We start from the raw sequence: 22,719 nt of genomic DNA, 5'->3' as shown, positions 1-22,719 counted from the left end.
CATAGGATGTTTTCAGATCAAGTGAAAAAACACTTTTTTTTTAATTATTATTTCATTTATTTAAAAAAACAACTGGTTAATAACTGGTTGAGCCACCTTTTGCTGCAAATACTGCAACCAGACACTTCCTGTAATTCAATATCAGTCTCTCACGTCGCTATGGAGGAATTTTAAACACTCTTCCTCGCAGAACTACTTTAAGTCTGAAACATTGGTAGGTTTTCGAGCATGAACTGCTCATTTCAGGTCCTGCCACAGCATTTCTGTTGGGTTTAGGTCTGGACTTTGACAAGGCCACTCCAAAACTTTAATTTTGCATCTTTTCAGCCATTCTCATGTGGACTTGCTTTTGTGTTTTGGATCATTATCTTGCTGCATGACCCAACTTCACTTCAGCCTCATGGACAAATGACCTGACATTCTTCTTTTCTGAAAAATAATTTTCTGATACAGAGCAGAACTCATGGTTCCTTCAATTATGACAAGTCGTCCAGGTCCTGAGGCAGCAAAGCCACCATGCTTGACTGTTGGTATGATGTTCATACTACTGTGGAATGTTGCGTTTGCTTTACGCCATACATAATGGGACCCATATCGTCCAAAATGTTCCACTTCTGGCTCATCTGTTCATAGAACATTCTCCCAAAAGGCTTGAGGATCATCCAGGTGCTTCTTGGCAAATGAGAGACGAGTATTTCTGTTCTTTTTGGTTAGCAGTGGTTCCTGCCTTGCTACTCTCTCTGAAGCCCAGTTTTGCCCAGTCTCTTTCTGATTGTGGAATCATGAACACTGACCTTAGCTGAGGCAAAAGAAGCCTGCAGTTCTTTTTGATGTTTTTTTAGGATCCTTTGTGACTTCCTGGATGATTTTGATTTGCACCCTTGTAAACGTTTTGGCAGGCTGGCCACTCCTAGGAAGATTCACTACTGTTCCAAGTGTTCTCCATTTGGAGGTGGCTTTGCAACCCTTTCCAGACTGATAGATATCAACAACGTTTTTTTTTCTGATCTCTTCAGGAATTTCCTTTGACCGTGGCATAATGTGCTTGTTGAATCTTGTGCTGGCAACTTGACTCTGATAGCAAGGATCAAAATTCAGTGAGTGAGATTACTGGCTGTAATCAAGCCTGGCTGTGTTCAATCAGCTGACTCTAATTATCCCTTTAATTGGGTTGATTTAACTGGGGGGCAATTACTTTTTCAAACAGTGTCAGTTGTTGTTGGATAATTTTGTTCATTAAATGACTTAAATAAGTAAAAAAGTGTGTTGTTTGCTCAGTCAGATTCCCTTTATCTAATATAAGATTTTGGTTGAAGACCTGAAAACATTCAGTGTCACGGTACTGTACTGTATATATATAGAGAGAGATATCTCACACATGCACGTTCTATTTCAGTTTAGGAAATAAAATATTTCTAAAAAATATTCCTAAAATCAACTTGGTGGTTCCCTACAGGAGACTTAGCAATGTTTTAACCTATTTTATTCGCTTCAGTGGCATTGTTTGAAAGCAATGTCATGTAAGATGTTAAGCTGGGACTTTTTCACCCATGAATTTTGCATGTGTGCACTCTATTTGTATTGTGCCAGTAGTAGGGTATATAAACTCATCAGACTAAATTCCTGTCAAAGAGTAATGTCTGATTGGTTTTCTATGAGCATCTTATTCTGTGAATACTGTATAGGCAGAACAGATTCTGGAAATAAAGAGGGTTTGAAGTAGGCGCATATTGTGTTGATAGAACCTTATTATACAGTATGTGAAAGCACAGTATTCATAATGTTTATGCAGTTCCCTGAGCGATATGTGTAGAGGTGCATAAAAAATGAAACAAGCATTGGAACCAATAGTATATTCTCAAATGTTTAATGCTTCTCAGTATATATACTGTAAACTTACTACCTTCTGTTAAAGATTCAGAACACCGAGTCCAGGTTATCTAAAACTGTTCTCGCTAATGTTTAATACAGTACATCTCTGACTGTAATGTGTTTAATATGTTAACACTATTTAATGCTTTCTACACTTTGCTCAGCTTTTCCTGTCTTAAGTAATTTATTCCTTTTGGAGTTTGAATCCTATAGCAGTTTCACTACACTTAGAGGTTTCAGAAATAATTGTACCACACAATAATCATTAATGGCACTTTTTTAGAAAGAAGTGTGCATTTACTTTGAGGCCTTCTGTGTTTGAGTTGACTTCTGAGTTCACATATCCACTTGGATGGCATGCCATTATGTACCAGCAGCAGTATACATACATACATATACATGTACAGCATATCAGGCAAAGAATTGAGAATTTGGTATACACATTAATGGAGAATTTTTGGTTGACCAAAATTATACAAGCCCAGAGTGACATTTTGTCTGGAGAGGTGGATTAATACTGTTACTCTTTCTTAAAATTCCATAATTTTAAGCAAATTTCATTAAAAGCAAAGTAGTCACAACCTTGGTTTAATATCTCATCTGGAGGGCAACCCTTCAAGCGGTATAGCAAAATATGTCCTTTGCCATTATTGGGACATAGCTTTTATTTGTAATTTCTTATCTAGTGTGATGAGTTTCACTAACTGGTCCACCAACGTCCCATACAGTAGCACCCTGTTTTTCTTTTGATTTCTTCCATCCCAATACTGACCAAGCCCAGCCTTGCTTATTGTTCTGAGATCTGATGAGTTCATGCAATAAGGCGGTAATGCTGTTGCTTTATGGATGGTCAGCGGCCTCATTCTTACTACTTCTAAAAAAAATCTCATTCCAAACCACTCCAGCTAAAATGTGAAGACTTGCATCAACATTCTTCATCTTGGTTTCCGTGGCCGGAGGTAGAGTACACCATGGTTGAAGCATTGACCCATTGGGTTTAAGTGCACAAGCGCAAATGGCTAATGTGTCTCTCCTTCCTTACAGTAACAGCATTAAAGGGGTAGTATGGTGAACATGTCAACTGGGAATGATTTGTTAATCTGGAAATGACCTAAACCAAAAAAAATGCTTACCTTTAAATCCAGTCCAGCTAACATTACATCAGCGTGGTAAATGAATAAATAGCTTAAAGCATATATTATGCTCAAATATTTGTGATTTCTACTGCATCTGGTTTTATTTGAATTTTGTTTAGTCTGTGTCACCAAGACAACATGCAACTTCTTACAGCATCAAACAAAACATGAAGCTATTTTTCTTAATTGTTAAACCATTGTATTGGAACTATACTGTATGTAGATTATTGATTTTTTTAATTTTGTTTCTCTTAAAACTGGCTGACTGGGGAGAGTTTGTGAATTGATTGCATGTTTATAATTCAGTAGCAGTTTGTTCAGATGCAGTTTTTATCGTTTGTATGGCATTCCTCGTGCTCTGGAACACTCGGCTTGATACTGAGTATCTCTGTTGGGCATCCTTCCTTTTTTTTCTAAGACAGTTTTATTGAAACTTCTTTGATTTGTTTGTGTCTCCTCCAGTCTCAATTACAAGTGAATTGTGGTTTAAAAAGACATTCAAAAGAATCATAATCGTACAGAACAATTTCAAAAGATTATTAAAGTTTCCATGTTTTGTTTTTCTTCATATTAAATTACCGAACCTCAGTACTTTGAAGTTGTGGTATTACAGATACCACAAGGAATATAGAATATGTATATATTATCAAGTTTGATTTGCTTTATTACTGTAAGTTTGCAAATATCTCAAAACTGCATATTGCTTAGAGCTACTACAGATGAAATTCTGGTCTAAGTCGTGCTGCTCTTCCATAAATAACATAAATCAATAATAAATAATAAATCATTTACATGTTTGGAGTCCGCCTTTATGCCCCAGGGGGAAAAAGGAAAATTCTCCTTGCAATTGAAGAACTCTACGCCTCTTTGCAACAGTGAAATTGTCGTTTTCCGTTTGGATCTAAGCTCAGCTTCTTGTTTATACCCATTGCCTGCATTATTTATTTATCCATTTGTCTGTCTAGCTGACTGGCTATGTATCTTTTTAAACTTGATATTTAAAGGAATTCATTATTCGCTTTCCAAGCACATAGCATGGAAAAACCAATCATACGAAGATGTTTGTCTCTCTTTCATAAGCTGCATATCTGTTCCTATTCAGCAGGCTATATTGTTCTATAAATGTCACTTCACCTACTGTACTATTGTTTTTAGACTTCTAGGGGAATGTTCTCTCTTTCTCTTGTTTATACCTCAGGGTTTTACTTACATATGAATGAAACATGGTATTGAATGGTATTTCTGCAGGTTCTCTAGGCTGAAGGCAGAGTACTTTAAAAAATAAAAACAAACTCTTTTTGTATTTCACACTATTTCTGTTCAACTTGGTTGTAGGGTGGGGTGGATTGGCTTCTGTTTCAGGTGTGAGATATGTTAATGTGCACACACAAAAAAAAACATTGTATGATGATGCTGTCTGGCTTTTTATGACCTGGAAAAACTTGCATATCATTCAGTTTACAATTAGACCTTTTTTTGCTGATTTTGGTCAGGTACCAAACCATAATGCTTATTGTTTTGGAAGCTAAAAGCTACCACTTTTAAGCGCATAATGTGTCTCTTTGTCAAGTATGCAGTTCACATCTAGACTGTCACCTGCAGTGGACAGTTCTAAGCTCATTAAATGTCATATTTGCTGTAAATTGTGATATTACTGTAGCTATGTGTTTCCAAAATAAACTTAGCAGCTGTTACCTTTGTGAGTCTGAAATGATTTGAGAGACCTGCCTCTGCTGCTATATTCTCATACTTAATTTTAATATACTTTGATGTTATTGCAGTAAGCATTATGGCTCCCTATAGTGCATTTTCACCTTTTTAACTCGTACAATTAGACTATGGTCCAGCTAGGATCCCTAGCTAATAATGCCTTGTTAAGAAAATTCCTTCTGCTTCTTTCAATTCAGAGCAAGCATTAAAGAAGCACAAATAAATAATAATTATAGCCTGGTCTCCAGGCATACTTTGTGAGTCCAGGAGTATTTCCCTTGACAAAAAATATATGTATTCCGCATAATACCAAACAAAAAAAGAGCAGGCATAAACAAATTAGTGCCCAGCAGCTTGGCCTTGTGTTTCATGCAGGGCTTGATGTGGAAGATCATGCAAAAAGCATGGGTTTGGGAGCATTGTGCGAAAGCTGGACAATTTGTATTTAGGATTGTTAATTTTAATGGGCTACTGAGCTGAAATAACCTTTTCATTTTTGTTATTACTGTAAAATACAATGCCTGCAAATTTGCTGCACTGTATTCTGGAGCTCAGTATTTAATGATTTGGAAATATAAAAATATCTGAACACTAAAGAAAGCACTTTTTTGCCCTTGCCAAAGTATAGTGTTTTAACACTCAACCCCATGCCAACAAAATAGTCCTTCCTTTGTGCAGTGAGAGGGGGTTGTATTTGGGTTGTGACGTTAGTTTTGCCTCCAGCACCCTGACAAATAAGTCGCATGGGAAAACAAGACCCGTAGATAGACAATTTGAATGTGCCATCACTAGGCCTAGGATATATTTATTCCTCACAAACATTAAAAAAAATAAGTGCCATACAATAAAGTTAACAAAAAGTACAGGGTATCCATCATAATAAGGAAAGGGTGTGGTATTTAAAGTAGTATTTAAAGTTTTATGGTATCATTTTCAGTGGAAGTACAACAAGGTGCCATATTGTTATTACTTCCATTGTTTTAAGTTGATATTAGTTACAGTTTGTCACTGAAGTGTACATTACTAATGGGATTTATTTTCCTTTGGCTTGTTGTATTTTGAATTGCAGAGTAGGCTTCCATGTGCTTCCACGTAAATTCACCTGCATATAAACAAACAAAAGTACACTTAAACTGTATAAACACACACACACTCAAACAAATGCGTTTTTCTGTTTATCTGTCTCACTGTATCTTTGTCACCACCTCTGTCTCTCTCCTTAAATATACCTGAATGTTGATTTTGGGGTTTTTTTTATCTACGAAGTTCAGCACATTTTTTCTCTTATCTTATGCAGTACTATAAACTTGAGGTAAGCACTGACGTCAAAGATGGTCTGTTTACAGATCTTAGATAAAGTTAAGTGTATCACATCTAAGTAGGATGGTTGACGTTTCTGGTTTAAAATAGTTTTCAGCTATTCTAAGAAGCAGAAAAAAAATGTACAACATTCGAAAACATTCTAAAAATTCTTTAAAAGCAGTTGGTTACTATTGTTCAGTGGATTCTGGTAATTCATTAGTTGGAATCATTTTGATCACAGCAGAGCTTGCTTTAGCTGTGATCCTTTTTGAAATTTGTGATTGGAAGTTTTTGTAATGCCTTGCAGACTACCTGTGAATCTTCAACTGCACATTGACTGCACAGAAGTGGGGGAAATGCTTTATCGCTTTATTACATGTTGCGTACATGTCACAATAAATGTCCATTTAAGGTTTAAGTTCAAAGACAATCATTGATAAATATATGAAAAACGTATTAGCACCTTGTATTGTGCAATGTACACGTCAGATTAATATAGTATATACTGTGTATAGATTTCTGTACTATATACTGTATATAGATTTATACTGTATATTCCAAAATATTTTTCAATGGTTACTGAAACAGAACCTTGGGCAGCTTTCTAAAAGGTGGATATTTTATACCAAGAATGTTGAGAAGCCTTTACCTACTATATCCTTGTCTACTCAATTTTGTAGACACAAATAATTTTTTATTACGATTTTGTAGACAATAATATAAAAAATATTACTATTGCTTAACACAGAAATTGTGGGATGTAGAAAAAGGACTAGAATGAAGACACGAGGTAGAAAAAAAAGGGGGAGTCAGCCCTTGGTCTCCCTTTCAAGCCCACGCGGATAGGATCCTCATCAGCCTGCACCTCCTTTTCCAGTGTTAGTGGAAAAAAATGTGTTACTAGTGACAAAATTATTAAATTTTCCTTAGAGGGAACTACATTTCCCAGCAGGCAAGAGGGGAAAAGGTGTTGGTAATTGGACTACTTCTCAGAGTATAAAAGGGTGTGGAAAACCTTTTAGGTCTTTAGTGTGATATCGGAGGCTTTAATTGTATTCCAAAATAAAAGTACAGAGAGAAACATTGTAGGGAAAGGTTTGAAAACAAAGGCTTAGCCAGCCTGTCAGGTAATATGAGAATTTACATATATTGTCAGAGTTTCAAAGGTAAATTAGTTTTATTCTTTTTGGGTTTTGGTCATATTCTACAACTTGGCATACGCTGGGAGTGCCTGTAGAAACATAACAAAACAGAAAAATCCTGTTACTGTTCCCACACTGTATACTAAAAGGCTCCGCAAAACGAACTGTGATACTACTGACCTGGCACCACACATTGAGGCAATGTACATGTATATGAAATATTAGATTAATGGATTAGTTCTCCATGAGCTCAGTCATTAATACTCTACAGTAAACAAACTATTCCTAAATGTGACGTCTGCACAGTTGAACTTAACTCAGTAGTATTCCCAGCCAGCCGTGCCCACATGCATCATGATTCACAAGTGTTGCAGTAAAAAAAAATACAGTAAATGTTATACTAATAGTTAACTCTTTCCAAAATAATTTGTTTTCAGAAAAGTGCATCCCTCATAAACAGTTCATAACCTAATATATTTTTCAAGCCCATTGTACTTCTGTGTAAAAGGTTTGAAGCAAAATCTTGGAGTAATGAAACTTAATCTGTGGCATGTTTTGAGACTTTTACAGACATAAGCAGTGATATGTGTTTTTGCATCATATAGATTGGTTTGCAATTGTTGTGGTGTACAAGGTAACTTAATTATACAGTCTGGAAAGCCATTGAGCTGCATCATGCACCATTTCAAAACCAGGTTAAAACACTCTAAAGGTTCAAATTTCTGTTTTGTATCTAGGTTTCGTCCATGATTTACGTCCTAAAATGGATTAACTGGATATTAATTTCAGCAGAGTTATTATTCGTGTTCTATTGATATTCATGATTATTGATTTACAGCCCTGATGAGTAAACGCACTATTGATCCACTACTCTTGTTTAATACCAGACTGAACATTTGTTGGGTTTGTCATACAGTATTTACCAGTGCTCTTTGGCAAATATGTTTATGGGGCATTTCCACTTACAAATTTAATTTAAGATCTTTGTTAACCAAAAATGTGCTTAATTCAGTATGTCAAGCTTTTGAATGATACCACCTAATGTAATACCCTGGAAACACAGTAGTTTCTCCTGTAAGCCATAAAGTTGTACTTTCGGATATCAAGCTTTAGGATTTCGCTTAGGAAAACTTAAAAATAGGATACTCACACTAGGATGAACATTGTTGTTAAGATGATATGTGACTGCCTCATGCTGATTTTTCAATATTACTACAAGTATGTATGTTTAAAGTATAATGTCTTTTATAAACTCAGATGGTGAAACTCAAGTTACTCAGTTCCTAGGATAACGCTAATACAGGTATCACTTGGTTAACACTGATATTCTAGCTTTGTTGTCTATTCTGTATTCTGACATTTCATTTTAACAGGACACATTATTTTTGGAGCCATCTGGAGGTTTAATAAGAAATAAAAACTGAAAATAATAAGCCCTAAAATTTCCTGAAAACTAATGAATAGTAGTAATTATCCAGTCTTACCTGTACATCCCACTTTTATGTCTCTCAGTTATGGTTAAGTACAGCACAACTGAAATCTTCAGTATGTCTACTGTCAGGGTTAATTGTTAGTCATACATTGACGATAACATTTGCATAATATCTGTGAATCTGGGAAACAGTATGATATATTGAAAAGTAACAAGTATACATTTTGTATAATATCCTAGTCACTAAAAACCTTTTCATTGTCAGTTACATTGCAAACATATCAGTTTTAAATTATCCAATACCTGCAAACACTGACATTTTTGGCTCACAAAGATGCTTTTAAGTTTGGCAAATAGTACAACGTGGTTAATGTCTCTGGCTGTATGTCTGTATGTCTGTATGACTCCAAAACTATAGAACTTTTTATCTAAAGACCTGGTAACTGTGCTGTTTATTGATAGATTAACATATGAGTCTGGTGGTTATGTTGGGGTTTTTTTATTGTTGATTTTTTCCCAGTTAATTGTTGATCTGACACTGAAAGGATAAGGTCTTTTTTTACTTCCTTGTATATGACCTGCCAGTGACACCAGTCACAGGTGAAAAATTTAAAAGTAGTATGCAATCTTGCTTGCTTCTTTGGTAGCTCAGTTACAGTATTACTACGTACTGTATACCAAGATGTGTAAAAAAAAAAATTCCCCCAAAACTTTTCAGAAATCCTAGTGTTTTGGTTCTTTTAAAACAGAATCAACAAAATATCTATAAATGTGTAGATATTAAACATATACTGTTAGTATACTGTAAGTACATAGATAAATGTCTGTACTTGTAATATTTTCTTAAGATTTGTTATTTGGAATCTACAGAATTTCTTAATTGATAGATGAACGGTGATAGACATGATTAATAGAATTGCCATATGCACACGTTTATCACCTATAAACATTTGGCAGTTTATTCTCAATCTCAAGACAGCACAAAAATAACGTGCAAATTGTGTGACAACATATGTCCACCTTATTTAGGAAACAACCACTTTACATAGCCATGTGATGAGAAGGCACTCTGTAATGCTGAAAACAAAATCTAACAAGGATAAAAACAAAGCTATGCCATCAGTTGCATCCTATTGTGGTGAAAGAAAAGATCCAAAAGGTGGCAAAGCAAAACATATTATGAATGCATCATCAGATATAAGGCCCTTCGGTATTATTCAGCAAGCTGCATTTATAACATTTGTTTCAAATCCTGCACCTGGATGCCAAATGATTTGCCATTTTTTCTTTTTTTAGTTTCCAGGCTTAGAAATTGTTGTAACCAAAGATGTTGCTTCATAATCCACAACACTGCACGCATTTCAGTCTTCTTTTTTTCCTACCCTTTCTTACCCTTTAGTAAACTCAGTTTATCGATACATTGATTTAATGGAATATGATTTATCAATGGTAAAAAAAAAGTCTTGCAACCGCCTTAATGTGATGTTGTCTTTTGATGTCAGCCATCATGTACATGAATCCAAATGTGTATGCAAATTAAAACAAGAACACAATCTTTATAAAGTGAGAGTTCAAGACATGCATTCTTTGAATAAAGAATGCTACAGTATGTCATATTGGTCACCACTGAATTAAGCAAATCTTGATACAGTAGATGCCTTCAATTGTGATTTACCTTTTTCATTAAATGCTTTTACTGTGTACTGCCCTCGACTCAAGTAAACAAGTACTTTAGTTTCACTAATTCTGCAGGTTGATCTACCAGCCTATACTAACCATGTCAAAGTGTGCAAATACAGTATAATCAGTAAATCAGTAAGTTCTGCTTCAGTGAAATGTAACTGATTGGTAAAAAGTGTATTGAGTTATTTGCTGTGAAAGGCACATATTTACTTTACTGTATTGGATATGTCAGGTTGTCAATTCAATAATTAACTCTACTAGAAACAAAAAGGTTACAACCGAGAAGAGCCCATCTTTCCCATTAGATGACACTATTTTAAAATTTGCAGAAGATCTAGTTGGTAGTGCAATTGCTTCATTCTTACACCAAACCCATTTGCTCTTAATAAAAAAAGAATAAAAGTCTCTTTGCTTTAATTGAGTCCCAGTTCTGTGCTTTGATTAGGCATAAAATGATCACTGGCTGCAACAAAATTGTTGATGTAGTTTTAATAAGCCCCAGATGTTAAAACAAAAATTTAAAAAAATATGTAAAACAGACTTTTAGCTTCTAAATATAACTAGAAGTTACAGTAAGGCCGTGGGGTCAAATTCCAGGTTGGGCACAGTTGCTCCATTGCAATGCCCTACTGTAGTGCACCTACTGTACAATTCTACAGGTTTTGGGGGATACATATCTTCTGCACCAAATGCTGTGACTCACAGTAGTAACAGCATGTGACTCACTGACCCATAGTTCAAAAACTATTATTTACGAGAAAAGGCATTTCGAATTGTATCCTGTTTTCTTCAGCCTAGTCCCAACTGATTTCTATTTTCAGATAAAAAAAAGTCTGCTAAATTAAACACAAAATTAAAAAAAAATGGAGCTTTAAATTCCACACTGTTCCAGTGATTGTGTAATCTTTAAATCTTTCATCAAACACATTCTATTTTAAGTCCTGGCCTGGCAGTTGGGCTTTAGAACAGGGAAAGTAATCTATGCCCATGTAGCATTAATGAAGACGAAGGGGAGGGAGAGAACCAGGGAGAGCTAAAGAGGCTACAGCAGCTGAGAGAGCCTGGACCTTCTGTGAATATAGTCTGTGTTCCAGGAAATTGAGTAGCAGCGCTTATAAACACTCTGCATGCCTGAGACACTGCTCTGATGTCACCGGCTGAATGGGAGGGAGAGGGGAGGGGATGAGGGAGACGGAGTTAGAGAGAGAGCCACAGAGAAGAAAGCAAAGGAAAGAGAGCACGGCAAAGATTGCTGCTTCCGACTGAAACTTCATTCCTCCTGAGCCCACATAGGCACATTACAGCCGGAGTACGCCACTCCAGCGATTTCACAGCCAGGACTGATGGGTAAGGTGCCCAGGGCTTTTTCTCTTTTCTCAGTTTTGGTTAACAGAGTTTTAGCTGTATTTGTGCTAGACTATTGTTCGGCTGAGCTTCCACATGGCTTTTTGAGTCTGTACAGTATTCGGAGCTTGAGTGTTAAATCAGAGGGTGCTGATACGTACTGATCTATAGTTGAAAAGTGATAGTGTGAGTCCAAATAGTATTATAATTTGTGTCATTATTAGGTTAACTATATGCAGAGTGGGTGTGTGCATACTGTGTAGTGGAGTGAAACCAATATGCAGCGTGTTCTAGCCTAGCATTAACATGCAGAGGTTTGTGCATGTGCGCTTCAGCTAGGACGTTCCACTCGGGTGTGTTTGTTTATTGGCGTGTTGGAAGCAGTGGATCTGTCTGTCTCAGAGGCAAAAGATGCTGTGCAGGGGGGGCCCAGGGACAAGGCTTTCAGTACGGCTGCAGTCGCTTCATCCGACGCAGGCAAGGATGAGTGAGGGGGCAGATTAGGTTATTGTGTGCATTGTACACAAGCCTCCAGAGGAGGTCTTTATGGAAAAGGCTAAATATGGGATCAGTGCTACTGCAGAGCAACACCAGATGCATGATGTGTGTTAGCCGGGGCTCCTGCCCTGTGTGCTGTGGTGGTGGCGGGGGGGGGCGGAGGACGGACGCCAGTGAGAGGGGCTGGGGACGCAGGAGAAGCAAATCTGCCAGCTCTGCTGAAGCTCATCTTCACCGGTGGCAGGATGCTGGCACGGCGGTGTACTGGCAGAGGGCAGGAAGGAATTATAATTACTGATGAAAAACCTGGAAAGGCTCTTTGAGGAGAATTTAGTAGGATGTAACTGATGTAGTCAGCGTTAACGTTCTTTGATTATATATGTAAAATGTGTAATACAATATTAATATTCTTTAAATAAAGATTTGAGATTAAAAATAGATGACATAGGGCAATATCATCCGGGGTTGTTTTTGTTTTCATTCTCAGTGCAGCTGTTAAGAGTTTAGAGTAGAGCTCTGATTACTGTAAATGTGTTTTGCTATTTGTTTTAGCTCTCATTACTGTGGGATGATTAAAGGGTTGAAGTTTTTGTGTTTTTCTCTTGTAAAGTACATTGTGGCCAAAACATTGACTAAATGCAATTATTTAGACACATAAGGTGAATTATGGGCAGTAATTGTAGAAGATTGTGTGACTGCCTCAAAGCAACTAACTGTGTTATAGAATTCCTGAAGCCGAGTTTCACTGTAGTTTGCCTTGAGTGGTGTGCTCATTGCTTTAATAATGCTGTTTAATTGCAGTGCATTAATGCATGAAAATGTTACTCAGCACACACTGGAATATGTTAAATGGGAAAAAAATCTGTATAATTTTTATTTAAACACAAGCACCTAGAGGGTTGAGGGTGAGCTTTACACACCTATCCTGTTTTGGTGGAATTTAGTGGGATAAAGTTTTCTTGCTTCTTTCTCTTATGTTAGTAGGCATAATATACTGTGTTTATCTCTTCACTTGTAACAGTTATTTTCACTCCTTTGCAAGCACCATGCCATTAAACAATTTTGTGGCATTCTGCCACCAAACAGAAGTTTCCATTTTAGAGCTGAGGATCGTGTCACAGTTTTTAGGGATCACGAGGTGAACCTGAAGGTGGTTTGGGAGAAACTCCGAGTCCTAACTTCACACTCGTCGATTTATAACCGTACACATTGAGAGGGCTAAGGGACCTATTGCTGTCAGTGGATAGACATTGGTTGAGGTCATTTTATTAGCCTTTTGCACTCATAGATTTTAGACACGATGACAAAATGTAACATCTTCTGTGTCTCTCACCTACTTGCGGAGTCAACGCTCCCCTCCCCGGCATCGTGTGTTGTCGTGCAGATTTGCACAAGGGTAGAACTGTCCACCAGGGGTAGAACTCTGTGATATCAGTATCGCGAATTCAAAAGACTCTAATCCTAATCCTCTCTCATACAGCAGTTGGGCTGGCAGCACAAGCAGGCGGCTGTGGCTTGTGATTGAAAAGTACATACTTGATTTATGATGTAGTTATTATAAAATTGATTTTTGTTTGTTTGTTTTTATTTATTTTATGGGTGGAGGCCATGGAAAGCCGCAATGCTTTTTCTTTTCCTGCAAATAGAACTGCTCAAATTTTTTATTAAATTAGAATAGAGTGAGAAAAAGAATAATGCCTAGACCAACACTTCTGATCTGGCACACTGGAGACCACATGCACACTCCGTGCCAAAACCATTTGCCTGCCTCTTAAGGTTTCAGTGTGGTTAGCTTTAAAATTATTATTACATGAGATTTACAAGGCCTTGTTTCTTGGTTTAGTTTTTCATATGATATGGCTTCTCGTTCCTGAGCTACCAGAATCATGCATGAAGAAATTTTGCATTTTTACTTAAATATAGTTCGGCAAAGAGAGTGACAGTGAGTGGGTGGTATTGCATAATAGTACTTACCATGCTGTATAAATTCAGTGAAATTATATAATGTTTGTGGAGGACTTATCTGTTTAAATAAGTGTTGTTCTGTGGCATTGTAGGGTATGCTGTCTATTTTTTCGTGCCCTTAGTTAACATTCCATGCCTTATTGCTCAGTTTCAGACGCTGTCTTCATGTACAGAGGAAATATAGAGGACACAGAGTGTTGTACATTCAAACATTTATGTCTCTTTTGCTTTGTTGTTGTTGCTGGCAAGCTGCTGTCAGGAAGTGATTGATGGCAGTGACAGTAAGCAATTGTTGCACAGCATAGGAAGGATATCAGTTTTGCAAACACTGGTAGAAAGTGCTGTGTCACTTTGACGAAACAGCATAAAGGGTTTCATGGAATATTATACAGTACCTGTTCTACCTGGACAAAATGGGACTTCACAGTGAGAATCGCCTACAGTACCATAAATTACAGGTGTATACCAAGGGTTTTATTCAGTTTAGAGTAAAACCGGCTAAATTGGAATGTGGGTCTGTTTCCACATTGGCTCTTCATCCTCATCACATAAAAGATGGTGAATATAGTTGCAGAGTCTTTATTTATCAATTAAGTAGTTCTGCTTTTTATTAATGCGTTTCGAAGTGCAGTGTTTTTTTTTCTCAAATGAAACCAGGTCATGAATTATTATATAGGTTTAATAATGATCCAAACAGACATACCGTGGGATGTCAGTTGTGGACAGAGACAGCTTCTAGGAAAGAAGAGACATTTTCAAAATGAACTTCATGTTTGCCGGTGGTGGTATGCAGTGCCCCCCTTTTTTTCCACTGAAGCTTGGCTATAGTTAACGGTCTTCTGGACGCGTCTCGCAGACTTGCGCCAGTTTAATCGACTTTTCCTGGGCATCTCAAGGCAGGTGCTCCAGCCGCTGGTTGGCAGAAGAGTCCTTTGATCTCTCCCACTGTGGGGAGTTTTGACATTCGCTCTGATGCAGACAATAGCAGGAATGCCATGTATTCATGCTGCAGCCTCTTCTTGAGTGAGAAGCGATGCTCGGTACTATGTGTTGTTTCTGACAAGCGTTCTCACAGAGGCAATGATATGATTGCCCGAGGCTGACTCTGCATGAGTTATTGCCTTTCACAGGATTTGCAGACACTACAGCAGCAGCAGTCTCCTCACATTGACGGGTTACTACAAAAGCAGCCATATGGACAATGGATTTTGAAAAAGCTTTTAACTGCCGATTTTTAAATAGATTAGTGTGCTTCCCTGCTTTGCTCCTTCACAAAGTCAAAAATAGCCCAGTTCTATTAACCACTTAAAATTCGCCATTTATGATGAAAACATTCTTTTGGGACCAGTCAGACAAAAATAAAGAATACAGACAAGAACAGACAATAAAGGTTATTGCTTAATAAGAAAAAAAAAAGCAATAAAGCTTTATTGGTGTGTTGACAATGCAGGTTTTTTCTTCACTTAACTGCAGTTATCTCCATAGGTTCTTCGAATTTGTGTTTTTGTGTGTAGGCCTCCACATAATGGCAGTTTTATCAGCATACGTATTTATGCTGATATTTTTATATTTTAAACAAAATTAATAATTACTTGATCTAATCACAAACGTAATGGTATTAATGGACTAGGTAAAAAGGAAAAAACATCTAAGTCATTATGTGAAATGTTTAAACTTTTTAAGTTGTTTGTAAAATTCTAGGCACTATTTTTATTCTTTACTGTTTTTTTAATTTTACCCAGGGGCGCTGTTTGGATGTAAGTTTTACTGGTTGTTAGTTTTATTGGCTTGTCTCTCCTATTTAAATTTCCTACCTCAAGTAGTTTTTGAATTTTTAAACTAAAGATGTAATGTTTGTAATAAACCAACATCTGTATCAGAAGCTTACCGAGCAACACAATGCAACAGGTGTTTAGTTTTAATTTAAGTAAACTAATATAATAAAGTAAAAGGAGCAGAGGGTATATACTGTAATTAGTCGGCATGTGATTACTTCATATTGGTGTGCTCAACAGAGTTCCTGCCCAGATTTTGGGTAGGGCATGGCAGACTGTGCCTTTAGTCACTTAGCCCTTAATTTTAAGGTAAAAATGACAAAGGTTCAGATTTAGATTGTCCCAGTTTGTTTATGTGGTAGCTTACCTAACTTGCAATTGTCTGAATTCTAATGCTCCTTAAATGTTTCTTCCCTCCTCTTTGACGGATACATGAGTCTTTTGCTCTCTTCTAACAGATAAACTGGGGACATGGGGACAAAAAAGGGGAACATGAAACTGTAACCATCTGAAGTAGTTTGCCCTTATTCTGTTGAGACAGTGAATCCAGGGAAATAGAATTCCCCTATTTACTGTACCAACTTTTTTTATCTCCTTTGATGATCGGATTTCCACATCTTAGACCTATATTTGTAGAATGAACTGAAACTCTGACATTATTCTTTCATATTCGTTGACATGTCATTAATCAAAGTTGAGTTGATTTTTGTGGCATGATGTGAAATGCTTCAATTTTAACATGCATTTGTTTGCAGACTTTTCCTGATTCTTTCCATTTCATATAGTAATGAAGTTTTCCCATCTTCTGCAGTATATTACTGTATACTGAATATTGAATATTTATCTTCAAACCTGGGAGACGTTAATTGATTTTAGACTTTTTATGTTGTCTGCCGTAAATAAAGACAAAACAATCAATTCTGCACTTGTTTCCAAATGCTCTAAAATACTTTCAGAACGTTTTTCACAGTTATTCTTTTTTAAGTACAAAAGTTAATGTTGGAACACTTAATGCCAAGATGAAGTTTAAAGATACTTTAGGTCTTTTAATGTAATTTCCAAGGACATTGGAGGTTCATAGACTATCAGTCAATGCAGCAGTGTATTCTGTCATTATTTCATTATTTAAATGCCTGATGCAGACAGCCTTTGGTTTTATTTGGCCTTGGCATCCCAAAGTGCAGGGTGATGCAGCAGAGTATTCCACTTTTATTGAATGTTATCCAGAAAGAGAACCTGGAAATACTCTCATAAGAGGGGAAAAAGTTCTCAACATACTTTATACAGCGCATCTACCAATCATGCCCCATAATGGACAATAACAACAAGCGATTTTTATTATGTTATAGACAAAAACTCAGCAATGTAAACACTCTTTAACTTCAAGCATTTTCTGTTTAGTGTTGTTATGATTACGGTTATTTTGAGTATTATTCATTAAGCAGTACAGTGAAGTAATGTGGAACTAAAGCAGGATTTTTTTTGTTATCTTGGCCTCATATATACATTATATATATTGCCCAGCTGCCAGTGAAAATGTGCAGTCTTTAATTTGTGCAACTGCAAGGATAGTGTAATCCTCCTGTTTTCAATGCACATTTAGAGTTATGTAAGAGGCAGCCTGAGTGTATTCAGAACTGAGTTCATGATGGAACAAAAGCTGTCACTGAAAATAAGGGAGAGAATTAGAGAGTACAGTCTCTGGGATTATCAGAAAAGGGAGAGTATTTAATATGCTGATTTAATGGTCATCACAACTTGAGATTCTTCAGTACTTTTAGAGTTTTTTTATGTGTATATTAGGATATTGTAATAATTCACCTCGATTTGAAATTTGAGATTTCCCCTTTCACCCATGAACATTAAAAAACGTCTTTTTTACCAGCTTAACAGAAATAAAATAAAACACAAATCATAGATTTATTTTCCCAGCCTTTAGCTGGGTTTGCTGAATGTTTATCCATTGATAATTTACCTGTCTTATGCATGTCTCCAGGACGGAGATACTACTTTATTTAGTTTGAATCAAGGAACTAAAGAATGATGGAGGATAAAATTCTTACTTGTTTCTACGTGACCTCAGGCATCATGCCAGGAACAGCATGAAGCCCCTTACACAATGTTCATGCTTTCATAAGACACGGTACAGTAATACAAATATGAGATGTTTTTAGGTGTCATAGGAACAATCAAAAAACTAAATGTAATGCTCTTTTTCCCTTTAATGTCTTTTAATGTCAGTATTTTTTTATTTATTTATATAATATTATGGGTTATTTTTGTTGTTCTTTGTATCTGAGTTTCCATTATGTTTTTTGAATCACAGGACAGTTTGAATGGTAACCCCAGCTAATTCACCCATTAAGAGAGCCATCTGTTAAACATTTGCTGGCTGAAGTGAGCTTCTTGAGTTGAGTGTTTTAAGTTGTGAATCATTGTAACTAAAATAATTTTAATAATAAAATTGATAGTAAAATCAAAAGCAGAAAATACTTTATCTTTATAACTGTTATCAGCAAGTTGCTTTTGACATTTCAAAAGCTCAGCTCATTCACTGCTTATCATAGTCTCTTTTACCTACAACCATTAAAGTAGCAATATTAAACATTGATGTATAAAGTCATGATGAATGTAATATTTTCAAAAGTGTATCATCAGAGCTGAAAGATTATTTTACTATAACTTTTTCCTTACTCTAACATTCCAAAATCAGAATCAATCCATTATGAGAGGCATATATGCTGGCAATTTAAAGACAGCTTGTTTCCACCCTCCATGTTTTTTGGAGATGGGAGAAAACTGGAGAACCTGAAGAAATCCCACGCAGACACAACTAGAACATTCTCGCTCCATATAAAAGGTTTCCAAAACCAGAATTGAGTCCAGGACCCAAATGCTATGAGGTAACAGCACTATGTGTCACACCAAAATGCACCCCTTTAAATGTCACCCTTCCAAAGCTTTAAATAGAAATTAAACTTGATAAAAATCACAATGTCTCGCTTGCACGTTATAGGATTAAATTTACTAGGTTTTCTAGGATAAATTTAATAATGAATATTTTTTATATTTTATTTTCTATCTTTGTAGTAAAAAAGCACGAGTTGTTCTTCCTGACATGTATTCATTGACGGACTTTAATAATTTTGACTGTAAGAAACACAATACTGAGATACAAAATCAATATTCTAATTTCAGATCTGCTGTGTAACATCTGTTAGATTCATGTAGTCATGGCCTCTAGCAGCACAGCACTCTTTGTCTTGGTAAAAGAACAACTGTTCTCTCTTTCACTTGTAGTGTAAGCTGGGGTTTCTTTACGTCACTAGGGTGCTTGTGTTTTGATGCATCATTAAACTGGAGGCCACAGGGGAAAGCAACTTGAAAACCGAAAGCTGAAATCTCTAGTAGTGTGCTTGGAGGTGCATTAAAACAATTGGCCTTAAGGGGAAATTAGGATCTACAGGGAGATAATGATTAGATCACACAAGGTAAGGTCCCTTTTAATAGGGGTGTTCGCTTCCCTCAGTTTAATAAGTAAATACATGTAAACCTGAATTCAGAGAGATTAGCTAGATTGGGATAGGATGTTATCCAAGTTCCAAGTAGTGTGCAGTCCATTCTAGCATTCACGCTTTCATCGGTTTGAAGAAGATTAACATTTTCAGCCTGACAAACGCTTAACAGCTCAGCGAGGAATGTGTGGAATGGTATACATACAGTACAGTAGGTGGATTACTGGTGCAGTTTTCTTTAAAAATAAGGTGGTGCTAGCCTTATTGGTTGTTTTTCAAATCTTTACATATAAAATATTAATGAAAATGTAATAAAAGCTAAAGTAGGAGCAGTTTTGAATAGTGTTTTTTAATTACACCATCTGTGTAAACATGATTAAAGAGCTCTGTGCAACGTTTAACATCAACAGTGTTCTGTCAAATGAAATTGTTTGATTTTTAGAATGGACTTCAAGATTTCTCTAGAGAGAAGGGGCCATAAGTTAGAGCACACAGATGATTGTGCAAAATTCAGGGAATCAAGTCAGTAGTGATAGGAGAGGAATAAACTGACAGGAGGGCAAGATGAGGACAATAGGAAGGCGTGGGCTACCAATCACATAGAGAAAGCACAGCACTATTAAGTTCAAATACATTGATCCAGAGGGAGAGATCTCTCCAATAACACTAGCTCCAGCAGCAGTAGCTGTAGCAGCCTCTTTCTCTCAGACTTGCACTGTTCTTTCACTACTCTACTGGGAATATAGAGTTACACTGTATGCTGAAAATCTCCTGTGCCGGGCTGTCTCTGGCTCTTTCACTGCTGTGTCCACACTTCTATTGATTTTCCCTATACCCCTCTTTGAAACTCCACTCTAGAAGAAGACCCCTTCAAACCAGGCAAAAACAAATTCTAGCTTCAATTTTTCTTTCCAGCAAATCAGCTTCTCCACCTTTATTTTTTAATCCCAGTTTCAGTATGTATGCAGATGTCATGTTGAGCGATAGAGTAGTACTACTTGCTTCTGGATAGAACAAGATTTGGGAGGCTAAAAGGAATTAATATGTAATGTGCTGTTTTCCTTTCATATTCCTTCCACGGAAAAGTTGTAGCATACTTAGCAGTTTTTAGTTTTGTACACAGTAAATGCAGTAATGGTTTTGATATCTAAGTAAATAGCTATCATCTCATGCACAGAAAATGTATGTGGGATTCCAGTGTCGTGGCTACAGCAAAGATAGAAAGACTTAAAAAGGGCAGCTACTGTATCAGGCTGTTGATGCAGCTATCATCAATCTGTGGTGCTAAATATGGAGGGAGCAACAGATGCAGAAGCAAATTTTGACTGAATAAAAATGTAAATTTGTCATGTAAAAAAACAACATTTTAAAAAATTATTTTTCATTTTCTTTTTAGTGACCTAAAGTAATGATCTTTTGTTCTGTATATGGTTAAACAGACATACACATCAACAGATCCTGTTCAGGGATGGATTCCTGTCTTGTTAAATTACATACCAATTAAAGTGGTGAGCGCTGAAGCTGAGAACACTTGGCTTGGCGTGTTCCCTCTCTGGTTCTGTGTAATCATTATGTATTGCTGAAGTCTTTAAAGGCCACCAGTTATTCTGTTAATGTATGTGCAGCATCTGTATGAACTTAAATTATTTTTATTGTCATATATTTCAGCTCATCCATGTATCTGCATACAACAAAAATGAGGTGTGTTTCACATGAGCAAATCAGTTTTGGGAAAATGTATTCAGTTACAAAATTACTTAGAATACTGTGTTTTTCATTGTGGCATTACTGGAAAAAAAAATCAAGCTAAATATGTTTGAAACTAAAAAAAAATATTTTTCTGTCCAGTTTCTTAGTTGCTTAAAATCTCCCTTGTATGTCTGCTAGATGTCATCCTTGTACAAGAAGTCTGGGTTACTTTAATAATTGGAATGCTATTGAATATTCTTCAGTTAAGGGTTTGGTCAGAGCTGAGTTTCATTAAAGCCATGTTCACGCTTTTTAAACTTTAACTGAGTAAAGCTAGGATGAAGTGAAAGGATATTGACATTTCTGGGTAAAACTGGGTGTCATCATGATCGCTCTAGTGCTGTCTGTTGCTTACTGTTGAATCCTGAAAACCTAAGCATGAATTGGTGGAATTCTTTGCACCTTTGAATTCTTTGAATTCTTTGTCAGTGTGGTCACTGACGGGATATATTTCATTATGGCTGTGAAGTAATGGATTGTACTCAAAGTAGGTGATATTATTTTACTTTAGTTTAAGTGTTGCTGTGATCTTTATTGCACTATAGCCACTTTATACCAGTTTTGCCACACATTTGACATCTTTTCTATTCTTACTTTGAGCATATTTAGCATTAAATCTATTTTTGGAGCAATTGCTACAAAAGAATGTTTTTATTATATTGGTAAGGTAAGTTTCTTTACTACATGTCTACATGTGAGAAATGGTTGTTGTAGATAAAAATGACAGCTTTGCAAAGGAAAAATTTCAGGTGTGTTGTTGTATGAAAATAGATGCTAAAAGTGCTGATACAACAACTGTTGGTTTCGTCATTTTTGGATTAGACTTGACAAATTGATTTAAACCCCCAAAAACATTGCTTGTGGATTCCATCTCCTAATGAGAAGAAAAAATTGGATAGAATCAAAGACTTCATTTTGTTTTATGATTTAAATAAATAGACTTGTATGATGCTTCTTATTTCTCAGTGGAACATGTAACTTGTGTGGTGCCTCTGTTTTTTTGCCTCATAATTTAGACAAAGTTCACAGCAAACGTATCTTACTTTTTTTTACTGTTGTTGGTTGTACATAAATAAACAATTCACTGTCACTGTTATTTATTTCAAGTAAATCTTAAGGAAACAGCTAATTTAGAAGACTTCCTTTCCAGAAATCCCTGGGCGGCCTTGTCCCAGGCAATACGTTTCCATCCATGGGCTTCAATGCTCTCTTTGTGAATTTGGTTTGCGTCATGAATATGATTTTATTAAGTTATCAAGACAGGGTCTATGAAAAGAGTTTTCTATTCAGAAAATAAAATATTCATGCAATACAGGCCTTTAAGCTGTAAAAGACTGTTTGTTAGGACCTTTTGTTTCATATGGTGCACTTTAGGTTAACAGTAGTTTTCTGCTTCTAGCTTGAACTTGTGGCATTTGAAGAAAAATAGCATTGGGAGTCACGTTTGACGCACCAGAAGGGGTAAAAGCTATGAATGTCGACAGTGTTTTTCCTCAATTGTACTATGCCCTGCATGATGAGTCTCTTTGTGAACCGGTGCACATTCACATAAAATCAAACGTTCTGGAGGCTGTGGCCAGTAATGATGTCAAAAGA

General features: G+C 36.3%; 1 protein-coding gene across 6 annotated transcripts in view; it reads left to right on the top strand.

Moving 5' to 3' along the window:
• hdac4 (histone deacetylase 4) overlaps positions 1-22,719 on the top strand; it is a 254,039-nt gene that overhangs the window by 138,284 nt on the left and 93,036 nt on the right. Inside the window, exon 1 of one of the 6 annotated variants that reach the window (XM_015359244.2) lies at positions 11,476-11,624. The exons of the other annotated variants lie outside the window; for them this stretch is intronic. Within the exon in view, the coding sequence (XP_015214730.1) occupies positions 11,621-11,624 (4 nt within the window). The 5' untranslated portion in view covers positions 11,476-11,620. Of the gene's footprint in view, positions 1-11,475; positions 11,625-22,719 lie in introns of those variants that run through there. 6 annotated transcript variants of the gene reach the window in all.

This window comes from Lepisosteus oculatus, chromosome 12, assembly GCF_040954835.1.
Source record: "Lepisosteus oculatus isolate fLepOcu1 chromosome 12, fLepOcu1.hap2, whole genome shotgun sequence".
In the NCBI taxonomy this organism is placed as follows: domain Eukaryota; kingdom Metazoa; phylum Chordata; class Actinopteri; order Semionotiformes; family Lepisosteidae; genus Lepisosteus; species Lepisosteus oculatus.
This window is presented reverse-complemented; position numbering and strand designations above follow the sequence as displayed.